Source organism: Lycorma delicatula, chromosome 1 (assembly GCF_047948215.1).
Source record: "Lycorma delicatula isolate Av1 chromosome 1, ASM4794821v1, whole genome shotgun sequence".
NCBI classification, from domain to species: Eukaryota; Metazoa; Arthropoda; class Insecta; order Hemiptera; family Fulgoridae; genus Lycorma; species Lycorma delicatula.
In genome coordinates, this window is record NC_134455.1 from 45823322 (window position 1) to 45837638 (window position 14317).

Consider the following 14317-nt stretch of genomic DNA (forward strand, 5'->3'; position numbering starts at 1 on the left):
AAAATTGTACTGAAAATCTTTGAGTTTTCAATTTTATTTAATTTTTGTAAAAGATATTTGTCTCAATTTTTTGATGAGAATTGATGTCTCTACAGATATAACAGTTAATACTGTAGTATAGCAAACCTAAAAATACCTAATTTTTGCATAGAGCTTTAGATCTGGACCTGCCTCACAGTATTATATAACCTCATCTATCCTCATAACATAATTACCGTAAACAACACTATCTTTACCAATCTCTCTTTTTGTAGTGTACAGCAGTGATTCTCAACCTTAGCTTCACGACACACAAAAAGTAAAAAGAATATGTAATGAATATTTTATGACCCCCCAACCCAATGAAACCTAATTAAAACTATTTAGCTTTGATAGCTAGTTATGAACATGCACATATGAAGTGTACAGACATGACCAATTTACAGGTTCCAATTTGTTATGTACAACTTGTAGTGTGTTCTGCTGGTATATTATGTTCTGTGAGACTGTCACATTTGAACATGCATATGATAATTGTCGTGCACACTCAACCGTATAAAAGAGACATAAGGGATTGCAGAATGTCAGTTTAGTTTTGAATGCGAAGTGTGCATCTGGTGCCTTTATTTAAGTTTATAAAATTGTAGTTTTATTGAAAATAGTAATAATTGAGGTTTTGGTTGCATTTCTTTAACAAACAAAATTTTTTTTCATGTTTGTCCTCAAATCTTGCATCCTTAATTTAACATACTTCCTAACATTGCCTATTGTTGAAATTTTGCACAGTTACTAAGGTCAGGTGACAATACAATATTCAACCATTACTTTTGCAAACATCCTGTATGGGGGTAAATTAAGAGTGCGGGTGTAAAAATTGCAAAATCTGCAAAACAGCTATGCAGGGTTTTTAGGATTGTAGATGACAATTCCGATAGCCGTTTGACATAAAAATATGACAATTTCAATATATGATGTTTTCTTTCGAAATCCAAATTAACCTACTAATTAAACTTATGCAATTCTTGATAATAATTGGATTAAAGTATGACTAAAAAATATAAAGCAAGTTTTTAAAAATTTTTATATTATTTTTCAATTAAATTCTTATGCAAAATGGATAAATTTGTTAAAAAAACAAAGTGAGATCTCACATTCAGTGAATAGGTTGAAAGCCACAGTATATTGTTTGCTTTCAAGTCCTCTGTGATGAAAGCATGAAGTCATCAGAATTAACATGAAACTAAAAATTTGACCATAAAAGCAGATTTGTAAATCAAGCCATACTGATAAAAGTTTGTTTGAAGTATCATATCTCATAGCATTAAGAGTAGCTTAGATGTCCAAACTCCATACAATTACAGAAAACATCATATTGCCTGCTGCAGTTAATATCGTCTGTGTTTTAATAGGTGTGGTAAAGCAAAAAAATTGTGTTTTCTAATCACAATAACAAGGCAAATCGATGATATGGCTGCTGATGTTCACAATCATATAATTCAGAAAGTGAGTTCAAGTGAATTTTTTACTATTCAGTTTGATGAATCAACAGATATGGCAAACATAGGGACAGATCAGTAAAAAAAAAAAATTGTTTTGCAAATCAATACCTGGTCATGCAACAGGATCATGTCTTTTTGATGTTTTTTATGAAGCTACTGAAAACTGTAACTTTGATTGGAAAATGTATTGCAGTATGTAATATGATGGTACAAAGGTGATAACAGGAAAGAATAGTGATTTCTGAAAAAAAAAAAGATCGTCTTATACCTTTGGTAGAATGGATGCACTGCTTCCTTCACAGACATGCTCTTGCTTCAAAAAGTATGCCGGAAAATCTAAAACATATTTGTAAAACTGGTTAACTTTATTAAAAGCTGACTGTTACATAATGGCCGTTTGCTAAACTATGAGATGAAATGAGTGAAAAAATCTCTTCTTTTTCAAACAGAAGTCAGATATTTATTGTGGGGGAAAGTGTTTGATAGTATTTTTCCATGATAAACAAATGGATACTGAATCCATTTAGAAAAAATATTGCTGCAGCTGCTAAGTTGAGATTCATGACCAGCTCATTGAAATTTCTGCTGATAAAACGCTATCACTACTAGAATTCACATCTGAAAATTTAGATACGTTTTGGCTTGCTTGTCAAAAGTGAATATGGAAATTTAGTCACAGAATTGAAAATATTAATATCTTTTGCCGCATCTTACCTCTCTGAAAAGGGTTGTTTATGGTTGCGCTAAAGACTAATTGTCTTTTATGGCTTGAAAACAATTTGCTTTTTTATGTTTCTAACATAGATTCACGTATGGAGAAAATTTTAAATGAAAAACAAATGCAACCAACTCATTAATTTATTTTCTTTACATGTGCACTTTCATTATTATATACATATAATTTTTTCACATCCCCCTTTCATATCACTGCAACCCTCAGGTTGAGAACTGCTGCTTTTAGTGCTGGTCTATCCCCATGTTTATGTGTAGATGTCTTATTATATTAATAATAAAGTTATTCATATAATAAGAAAAGATGTCATATTTTCATGTTTTGAAAATATTTTGTTAGTTGATAATTGATTGTTAATGATTTTGTTTTTGTTAATTGATTTTAAGTATTGATTGCACTTTTTTCATTTCAGCTCGAAAGTCTATGGAAAGTATAATACCCATAGTAAGAAATGACAAAGACATTTTAAATTTTATTAAAAATCAGGAAGCAAATATAACTAACTTTGCATTGCACACAGTTTACTCAATGTTTGTACGAATGAGTAATTTACATGTGTTAAGAGGCATTGAGCCTGGTTTGAGGTTGAGATATGAAGAAAAATCATGCCAGTATCCAGAAACTGTCAGTGGTCATATTGCAGCTGGTATTTACCACAGTTGTATTGCATCACAAGCTTTCAGTCTTGGGTCAAGGAGTCAACTAGCAAAACTTATTTTGGAATATCAGTCAGCATCGTCTGTTTCATAGCTTTTGGTGTATAATAGAACTATAATTAAACATTTTTGTTGTGTTGTACTCTAATAAATACAATTACAATTTATACATTGTAATCTAATAAATATTCAATAAGTATATTGAAATTAATTCAGACGTTACTGAATTAATGGGTGCAGATTTTCAGTGCCTTTAATGATAGAAGATTATATTTAATAGAAATGCACATTTAATTGAATTTCAGGACTTTTATATATGTTTTTTTATCTTATTTTACAGAATAAAATTATTTATCTACTTTTTTAAATTGTGCTATTTATCTCCACCATTTAATGATACATTTATTTATTTAATGAGTACAATAACATAAGGTCAGCAGTGATTTTTCCTGACTGGGTTATCATTTTAGTGTAAATAAGGTATGACCAAAAGGTAACCAACCGATCTTGGCTCGTAGAAACAAAAATACTTACTAGTTCAGTGACTTGTTGTCCCCTTTAAATTAGGTTCCTTCTGATAATTCAGAATCTTGTCATCGTTTAATACTTTATTATGAAACTAAGTTTATTCAGCTGTTTGTATTACCACTTGTATGCAATAGATGTATTGTTTTCTTCTTTAGGGTACAGTTCCATTGCAGTAAAAAGACCAGACCAGTGCATATGTAATTCTGCTGGCTGTTTTATGGTCTAATGGAGATTGAACATACCCTTGGGCAGACATTAAATAAGATAAGCAGCATCTTATTAAATAAGATTTTATACTACTTTAGTTCACTTCAGGTTTTGATTGATTCAGGGCTTTAGGTTCACTAGTTCTTTTGATGAGTGGGAAGACCCTTATAGGTCCTCATGTTATAACATTGATTATAACTATAAAAGAAACTGAACAAAAATTATACCTACAGTTAAAAGAAGACCCTGAAAATTTTAAAATTTAATTTTTGAAAGATGCTCCCAGTTTCTTTTTGATTTTAATGGCATTGTGCATTTTGAATTCTTGCCTGAAGGTGAAACGGTGAACCATGCATACTACAAGGTGGTTTTATGGTTGCATGGAAAAAATTCGCAAAAAGAGACCGCAGTTGTGGCGAAGACAACTCATCGTTCCTTCAGCACAATAATGTGTCTGCACACTCATCTTGTCAGTTCGTCAGTTCTATGCCAAAATCCTTCCTACTCGCCAGACCTGGCTTCTTGTGATTTTTTCATAGTTTCAAAATCAGTGACGAAAGGATGCCATTTTGTGATTATTGATGACATTAAAGCATATTCGTCACAAACCTTAAAGGTCATTTTAAATAAAGCTATCCAGGACTGCTTTGTGAAGTGTAAACATCACTGGGAAAATTGAGTGAATGCAGGTGGGGACAAGGACCAATATTCTGTAAAATTAAAAAAAAATAAAGTTCAGTTATTTTCTGAACAGATGTACCACTGACTGAAGGTATATTGTTTCTATAGACTTTTGGAACTGATGTCACTACAAATATATGAAGGTGAAGGAAACTAGTCTTGATATAGGCTGTAATTAAAATGAAAATAAAAATAATATAAATAGCTTAAGCATACCTTACACTTATTAGCATTCATTATTTTTAATCTCAAGAGAAGTTTATTCTGGAATAATCTGAATGTATTCACTGAAATATTTCTTCCAAGAATGCTCTGGCAAGCTTCTAAGGTGGTTTCTTAACCACCTAAGTAAAAGTACAAAAATGTATTGCATAACTCATCAGAACATTATGTTTTAATCATTAAAGCAGGGTGTGCTGGTTTACCTTTATATCGTTCGCTGGCAAGAGTTGTGTTAAAAAAAAAATGTTTTATAATCTGGTGATTTGAGCCAGTGGCTTAATTCTAATTCAAGAAACTGCAGATTTTATGATTTTTATTTGCATGTCTAACAAAGTTATACTTTTGAAAATTATGCAGTGGATTTAAATTGCTGTGTAATCATTACAACACTTATAGATCTTCAGTTATTATTACTAAGACTACCTAATTTGTCACGTAGAAGTATATGTTTAATTTATAAACTCATTACTGTAAATCCATGTTCTACACAACTCATTCTTCAGCTCATTTTATTTTGTTACAATTATTGTTTGGATGATTTTTTCCACTGCTTGAGTGTCACGGATGTTTCCAGTAACTTATTCAATGTATGAAGTATTAACATGCTCTCACAAGCCAATAACTTCTTTTTGTGTTCAACTAAAATCGAAAAATGTTATCTCTGCTTCTAAAAAAGATATATAGATTTGTTAAACCAAAAGATGTTTTCAGATTTGTTAACTTCTTATATCTCCCTCTTAATAAGCTTTTTTTCAGGTGGTTTTCATCATGACAAATACCTTGAAAATTAATTGTTGCAAATCTCATCTAAAATTCTTGGTTTTTTTTTTGTACGATCATTAAAATTTAACCACCGTGTGTTTTTAATTATTTTAATATTTTACGCTCTTAAGATTAGGAATAAGATTATCTTCCTGTAACAATATTTTTTACTTTCCAATACTTCTATACTTACTGAAGCAGTAACTAAACTACACTGAAGCCAGTATAGTTAAAAAAAAAAAAAACTATTTCTTTTCCTAAAGAAAAATTCCTCTGTACACATTTATTAACATTATTGGTGTCTATAATTTTTAATTAACTTTAACTATTTCTGGTTTCACTTCTCATAAATCACTGTTTCAAAAAAACTTAAATTTTCACAAAAATGGAAATCTTTTGTAAATAATACAAACGCCAAGAACTACCATACCAAATCAATCCTTGGCAATAAGTAAAATAAATTAATCAATTTGTACGTTTTCATCAATGAAATATTTCAGTCCATTAAATCAAAATTGCCTAGTGTATGTGTGAAGTTTTATTGTTAACTTCATAGAGCATGCCAATTATGTATTAATTTATACATAAGATTGTATGCTGAATATAGTTGGTTGTATCAAATTCTGCCAAAGGCTTCTTAAATGTTAAATTATTCAAGAGTTGTATGACATTGAAAGCATCATAATTTTGACAGCTGGAAGCATAATGACTGCGAAAGCGCAGCTGGTAGCAATTACTAAAAAGGACCAAGGGATTGGTGGGTTTTCCACCAATGAAGGAATGCTGGGAGTTAATTGTATGTTAATTTAATACTTCAGATGAAAAGCCAATAGGTAAGCTATTTTTTTTCATGGTCTATGTTCTTCACATCTTTTTTGAATAGACTTAAGAGTTCTAAGAAGTTTTAAAGCAGTTATTTTAATAGTTGACAAATTCTTATTATATAGAGGAGTTAAAACAAATCCAGTCTTCCAGTGAAAATTCTAGACTATTGGAAAATCGAGACATTTTCAATCAGCACCATTCATCTGTTAATAATTAATTATTTACAATTGATCATTGGTATGATTAAAATCTGTTGTGTTAACAGATTTGCAGCTGCTAAGAATAATGGAATATTTAGTTGAATGGCAAGACCAGGTAGATGATAAGATTCCAAAAAAGGGTTAATTAACTGTATTTTACTTAATTATTCCTGATATAAAGATACTTTAAAATTCATAATAAAGTGATTTACCTAATAGCATTATCCTAACGGCTAACTGCAGTAGTGCAGGAAGGGTTTGCAGACTTCAAAAGAAAACAATTTTTGATCGATTTTGAATTATTTTAAGTTATGAAAGTATGTTATTCAGTCTTATTTACATTATTGCCTATTGAAACCCTTTGGGAAATTGCTAAAACAACCTGTTGTTCCTACTTAATTAAATTAAGTTATTTTCATTGGTTCTGGTAGAATTGCATTTTTTCAACCTTCCTTAGCTCCTCTTTTTCATCCTTTCAATTAGTAATTAAAGCAGTTAGATCAAGACAAAAAGTAAAAGACAGATGGTATCTACTGTATGGACTTTGTGAAAATGTCAAAATCGACTTCATTATTTTGTTCTGTATTTTCCTGTAATAATTACAAATCAAACAGGTTTTATAATTAAATATTACTTTCTTTTCAAGTATAAATGGATTGCAATGAAAAAAGCTTTTGAAGATTAACTAAAAAAGCAGCTGTCTTATTAGTCTAAAGGAAAACTAAGATTGTCATGTTTTAAGATAATAAAATACTTTAAAAATGTTCATTTAGTTTAATTTAATAATGTCTCTGAAAATAATTAACTATAGATTTATGATACAAAGCCTGGTTTGCTAAGTAAAAAAACCCGATACACAACTGCTAAATTTTATTTGCTTTTCTTAATTTCTTATTTTATTGAAACATTTTATTTTATTCTATGTCAATTATAAGGAAACATTAACTAATTTAAATACATTTAATTTTTAAATAAACCTTTGCAGCAAATTTCTTTAGTTTAAAATGTTTGAAAATCAACAAGCAATACAGCTGATATTTTATGAAGATAACATGAGTGCCAATAATTCACACAATTACAGTTTAACAATATTAAAAGTATAAAAAATAACTCATTTTTATTAGTAGGACATGTGCGACTTAACTTGTAGCATTGTGTATTATTCGCCCAGCTTTGGTGCAATTTTATTTTATTAATCATTTAAATTTACTGTTAAATTCATTTTTTTTTCAACTGAAGCTAATGTAAAGTAGAAAGAAGAAACTTAAGGTACGGTAATTTTTTATTCTTATTTAATTATAATGGGAAGAAAATTTACATATTTTATGAAACTGTACGCATAGCACTTCCTCTTAATGACTCCCTATTTGTATTTTAGAAAGAATTAAGTTAATCTACTATAGTTCTTTAGTTATAGATAAAGTTAACTTTTCCCATAATGAAAATGTGTCTAAGGCACGTTTTGTAATAAAATAAGTTTTATTTTTTTTATTCATACTAGGAGGTCTGATAGTAGTGTCAGACTGTCACCAACTAGAAACCCCTCTATGACATGCAAAGGCCAGATCCTTTTAGCAAGGACTAATTAATAATGTGGAGTCAGTCCCCCACAGGCACTGATGGAATATGTTTCTCTGTGTGGACCTAACCTAAGTTAATCAGACCTAACTGACGCAGGATGGATTGCCCACTACCACTGCAGGCTGGTTTCCCTATCCTATTCTTCAGCTTCCTTTTCTGTGATGATGCTCCTCACTACCTTCGAGACATTCCATTTTTAAGCGCTAATGAGCATGATGCCAATTATGTTATTTGCATCTAGCGGACACAATCGCACATACTGCACCCTTCTAATTCATCCACCTATTGCACATGAAAATCACTTGACATCATCATCAAGGGCACCCTTTTACAACAGTAATTTTCACTGTGTCCCCTAGTGTATGATCTAAAGCAGCCATGACCCAACAGGAACTGAGTGAGAAATAATCTACCTCTCCAAATCCCCGACCAACCCACTGCATGACACGTTTAATTAGCTGTGGGTAATTTAATACTATAGTATTAAAAATCGTTATTTGTGTAATAGAAAGGAGAAAGGATTTTAATGTTACAAAGGAGATATTTTCTTACTGATATGCTGATTTGTCAACATCTTGTCTTACAATTTTTTGAGTATTTAGTCAAATATGCTTTAAATTTATGAAGAAAAATTTTTATATTAAATAAAATAGAATTACCAGTTTTATTACTATATTATATTTTAATAATTGAAAGATATCATTAGCTGGTACATAAAAATACATTGAACAGTAAAAACTTGTTTGTAATTTTGCCTGATATCTTGAAAAAAGTTATAATTTTTATTCCAATTATCATTTACAATAGATTACGTAAACAATAACAAAGCTTTAACAACTGAAGATAAATAAGTTATGGAATCCACACTTAAAATAGATGTATATTTGATAATAACTATAATTATACAAATATAACTATAATTATGCTAACTTAACGATCAATTTCTCCAAACACAACATCAAGAGTACCTAAAATCAAACAAAAAAAGAAGAATTAGAAAACAGTAAAAAGCCCTGTTTGTGTTAACATCATAAGTGTGATTGTAGTTGAACATCTGGGCAGTGCGACTACTAATATTTTGAAGGAATTAGCTATTTGCATATATCTCCTATATATTTTCACAAATGGAATGTTTTTTTGTTGCCTACCTTATGTGAAAAATTTAATGTAGCTTTTTCTTTGAAATCCTATTAAGTCAAGAAAAATGGCACAATTAATATTAATACTTATTCTACAATTGTAATTAATGGTGGCTGCATGAGTGGGTGACAAGTGTTTTCTATCATTACTATAGTGTATTACCCCACACTTTATAAAACTTCATAGAAATTATTTGGACGTAATCCAGACATTTTTTTATTTTGTTCAATTTTGGAAACCTGGAAAATTATACCAATCGTGCATTATACATTTACATAATATACATTGTAATCACTTAATCATTCTTGGGTAATGGGTGGGTCAATAAAGGTAGTTCTGTGAAAAACAGAATTTAAAGTTCTAGACATGACTAGGTATTCTAATAATATCTTGCTCTGGCTAGGTGTAGAAACTTTCCTCAGTTTCTATACCTAGCCAGACCAAGATATTATTAGAATAAATTACATGAGAATAAAGGATTTATTTATTAGAATAAAGGACATGGGTGGATATTGCTTCAAGGTTTTTACACAGAAATAAATTTTAAGTGAGATAAATAGCAAATAATATAAATCATCCATTACAATAAACTAATTACCTTCTTTTTCTTCAATATAACAATTACCTTCTTTTTCTTCAATATAACATTTATCATATATATATATATATATAAGAGGGGTATTAAGGTGTATTGCAGTCATTCATAACTTGCAATTGAAAGGAGATAGTCAAATATGGTATAAAAGTAAATTTCATTTGCTACAAAAATTTGCATGTATTTCAACGTGTAGTCAGCATTTACAACTAGACAATTATCCCAATGGTGAAAAAATTTTTTATTTTCCATCAAAGAACTAGTGATCTTTCCCTGATCCAATACCTCATTGTATCTTCAGTTTATCATCCTTCATGAAATAAACACCCTTAATATCCTGCTTTAATGGCAGAAAAAAGTGAAAATCACAGAGTGCCAAATCTCGTAAGTATGTAGGGTGTGGAATAGTATAAAATTTTAACTTTACAAGGGCTTTGGCAGTTGCATATGATGTCCAACATTATTTATTATGTTGTACAATTAAAGAGGGCATGGACTGTTGAACACAACATATATCTCTTAGTATTCTAACATCACTATGTATCACACAAAATTTAAAGTCAATCCAGCTTCCAGGTAGAACTCTGTCAATTTTTTCACACAGTATTTTGATCTTTGTGGTTATAGCAACCTGTAGTACTGTTTTCCATTCTAAGGCATTTTTCTTCTGGGTTGTAATGATTTACCCAAGTTTCATCTTCTGTCACAATATTGAAAAGGAAGTCATCTCCCTTGTCACGATAATGTTTTTGAAGCTGTTCACAACATTACTTTTGTTTGTTTTTTCAGTAAGTTTGCATGGCATCCACCGTAAACAGATTTTACAGTAGCTAATTTGTGCAATAATGTGTTTTACTTCTTTTGATATGCCTGTCTGGTGTGGGGGAGTACACATGATGTGTTATGTGGTGGGGGTTATTTTGAATCAATTCATCTACCTCCTTTTGGTGCTTCTCATCACAGAGAATGGTTAACTACTGCGAGGTTCATTATCAGTATAGTCATAATCAACAGATTCGTCATAATAAACAACTTTTAGATGATGATGATAAATGCCACTACTGTTATGATGATGAATGCCATCACTGTATAACTTGTTGACATAGCAGTGTAAACTTGACTCCATAAGAATGGCAACTAATATAAAATGAAAGGGCATGGATTAGTTTTGGAATATTACTAGAAGGGAAAATAAACTAAAGATACAGCACCTTGTAAAAATGCACATTATGTAACTTTTTTCCCCGGTTTGCATTGTATTTCAGCTGTCTGCTGCCCCCTCGTACTTCATGAAATCTTTTTTTTTATTAAAAAAATTTTTAATAAATTTTCTTTAAATTTTCTATCTTTTCTATAGATTTTTCTTGGCATATAAATCTGCAACAATGTTAAAAACTATAATATCTATAAAAGTTGAAAGTTATAACTGGCTTAAAATAATATTCTTTCTTGTTACAATCTTTCATTATAGTGATTATAAAATCATACTACTATTTTTAATTTCTTATTCAGTACCATTTCTGCTAGTCCCATAATCTGATGTTGCATAAAATAATATGAATCTCTGACTGAAATCTTCCTATTCTTTCAATCTTATTTAATTTTCAGATCTACCTTCTTTAAAGTGCATATCTTACTCCTGTTGATTTAAATTTCTAACATTACATATTCTAATTAAAAAAGTCAAGATTCTTTCTTAGATTAAAAAAAAAGATATTGGTTCCTTCTAAAAATGTAATTTGGGGGACTAGTAGTTGGAGAACCTCTTATCTAAGAGGTGTGAATACAAAGAAAACAGAAATGAGAAAAACATTTACTTAAAAGGTAGATAGATATAGTTTTCCATTGATTTTATCTGTACAATATAAAAAACCATTTGAAATGTGGTAATTCTAGGCGAATGTTCAGGTAATATCATTTCAGAAGAATTAGAATAGAAATTTAAAAAAATTAATTTCAGTAAGTTTGTGTCAATGACAAAAAAAAGGCTAACTCTCTCTTAAAATTATGCCTAGTATATATGAATTATTCCTTGTCTAGCCATTTGCCTATAACCCTCTCATTACAGAAAAATTGTGTAACTTCTGATAACGCATCTATTTCTTCAAAGCTCACAAGTTCCTCCACAGACATCTAAATTGATTGATTACTAAATGTAGTAATGTTAAGAGATTTTAAAGAACCTCCCAACTTCCTGTTGGACTCTGTAACACATTATACTGCGTGTAATTTAAAATAAAAAAAAGAATTACCAATAATTGCAACAACATCAGCTAAGAACGTATGCTTTCCAATCTTTTCTATAGCAGCTAAATGTGCAAATCCAGGAGCTTTTATCTTGCATCGGTATGGCTTGCTGCTTCCATCGGACACCAAGTAAACACCAAATTCACCTGCAATTTAATTTTTCATTGATAAACTGTAAAAAAGTTAAATATATAAAAGTGAAAAAAGTAAACATATTTGGCAATACAGGTGTTTATTTCAATGTTATAATAACCACTCAATGTTTAGAAAATTCAAATTGTAACTGCTGATCACGCTGGACTGTAATATATAAAGAATTATAATGAATGAACTGGAAAATGTGAGATGTATACTGTGCTAACAGTATACACTCTGTGCTGTGAAGAAAATTAAACTTAGGATAAATTTGGCCAACAAATATTGTATGCTATTTTGTATAACGTAAATAAGACTTACTGGGTCCACAATGACTAATTGCTATTCAAATAAATTCATCTTATTTACTTGAATAGAATGTTTTATTTGATTTAAGAGCTAATGATATCACTTTGTTTTTGAGTTGTAGCTTGCAAAAACTTTCAACTTAATTTCTGTTTTAAGGATAAAATGAAGTCATACCGAAATTCTTGAAACTTAATTTAAGGAGTAAATATGTAGCTAACATATGGATTTTGACCTGAAAAGCCGGATAAAACGATCTCAGAACTGTATATATAGATTTTGAGTAAGTGATAGTAAAATACAAATGTTACCAAACAAATTTTTTAGGTCTGACGTGTTAACAGAATTTTATTTTTTTACAGTTAACTGTAATTTCAATTTTATTTTTTTACAGTTAACTGTAAAAAAATAAAATGTTGTACAAAAGTTTCAAAGAATTTAATTTTGAGAAAAATCTGTATAAATGTAAATTGAACATGAAGAAAAGTTTAAGAAGTATAACGTTTACTAAAAACAAAAACTGATCCACGGCAGAAAAATAATTAATGAATATATTTTTAATAATTGATTTTGTTTCTAGATATTGAAATGATTCTTACATTTGGTAAAAATATTATATCTCAATATCTAGAAATAAAATCAATTATTAAAAATAAATAAAAACAGTTGTTAGCAATAGCATTATTTAAATTTCAATGTGTTCTATTAAAAAATATTAAGATACAACAATATATTATTTTGAAATAAGTTAGAAAAAATAAACGAGAAATTGTTATTTTGTAAGCTGGCAATATTAACAACAGATCAACAATGAAATTATGTGTTCCTGCATTTGAATAGTTGTATATGCTTTCAAAGTTGAAGAAAATTACAATGCTCACTTTATAAAAAATGCCTTTTTAGTTTTCAAATTAAGAATATGCAATATGACTATAATAATATAATTTATAATACTAGAGAATAAAAAATAAAAATAAATAGGTGCATGAAATTATAAAATGATACCCATGTAATATGCTAAGCTTTAAAAAGTAAAAGTGAAAAGTATCCTGAGGATAAGTAAGTTATTTACAGTCAGACACTTAGTTTACTTTGTTTTCAATTCAACAATAGTCATAAAAATAATAGCATGGCAAAATCAAATACCCAAACATCAGATTGGAGAATTATACTTCAATAACAGCAGTCCTAATGGAGTTGTATTAAGTTTTTATATTATTAATGAACTAGAAGCCTTAAAATCAACTGGCATGAGAACTTTTAGGAACAGGATAAATTATTTTCATTACATTTAAGAAAGAGGTATATATACTTAATGTAAATCTTCATCGCAGTAAGAAACATCAACAAATGTATATAAAGGGATTTCTCAACAAAAACTTTACCGTCAATAAAAGGATAAATAATAATCCACTTGCCAATAGTTGGATATCATCCCTGTGAAAAAAATCATCAAGCAAAATGGAATTGTTTTTTTTAGATGAATTTTCTCTAGGGATATCACAATCATGGAAATTGGTTCTAACATGTAAGAATGGAATATAGAGAGAGATTTGTTCTATTCATCTATTGCCAGACACCTAGAACCTTTTACTTATTAAAAAATGTGATAACTTGATGTGATTTACCATGAAAAGTGGCAACCATCTGCTGGTTGAAATGAATTGCAACTGGCATAATGATAGTTGGTAATATTGGATGATACAGACACTTTAAACAAGTCTCTTTTATCCTTACTTTACAGCCTTCTATCTTGAGGATATACTTACTACTTGCATCAGTTGTATTCTTGCAGTAATGTATACTCCACTTGTATCACTTGTATACTTTACTACTTAGCGAGGTATTACATGAGTAGTAAAGTGCAAGGGATGCTGTAATACAGTCTTCCTCAGAATCAGGAATTCTTTAAATTATTCTTATACAGTTTTGGTTAATTGACAAATAAAATTTCTTTATTTCAAGAAAAATCTTAAGCATTAATACCCAGGTTTTGTAATAAAACCTGCAAATTTCTGAGA

The 14317-nt window shown here is 29.5% G+C and overlaps 2 protein-coding genes across 2 annotated transcripts in view; one reads left to right on the forward strand and one right to left on the reverse strand.

Annotated features, from left to right (window-relative positions):
* Chpf (Chondroitin polymerizing factor) overlaps nucleotides 1–3235 on the forward strand; it is a 38855-nt gene extending 35620 nt beyond the window's left edge. The window contains exon 9 of the mRNA XM_075354405.1: nucleotides 2624–3235. Within this exon, the coding sequence (XP_075210520.1) occupies nucleotides 2624–2961 (338 nt within the window). The 3' untranslated portion in view covers nucleotides 2962–3235. The remainder of the gene's footprint in view (nucleotides 1–2623) is intronic.
* A 5300-nt stretch (nucleotides 3236–8535) lies between these two features.
* The window catches only part of ND-49 (NADH dehydrogenase (ubiquinone) 49 kDa subunit), a 52015-nt gene continuing 46233 nt past the window's right edge, over nucleotides 8536–14317 (reverse strand). Inside the window, exons 9-10 of the mRNA XM_075354412.1 lie at nucleotides 11861–12001; nucleotides 8536–8841 (exon numbers count right to left, since the gene is read on the reverse strand). Of these exons, the coding sequence (XP_075210527.1) occupies nucleotides 8804–8841; nucleotides 11861–12001 (179 nt within the window). The 3' untranslated portion in view covers nucleotides 8536–8803. The remainder of the gene's footprint in view (nucleotides 8842–11860; nucleotides 12002–14317) is intronic.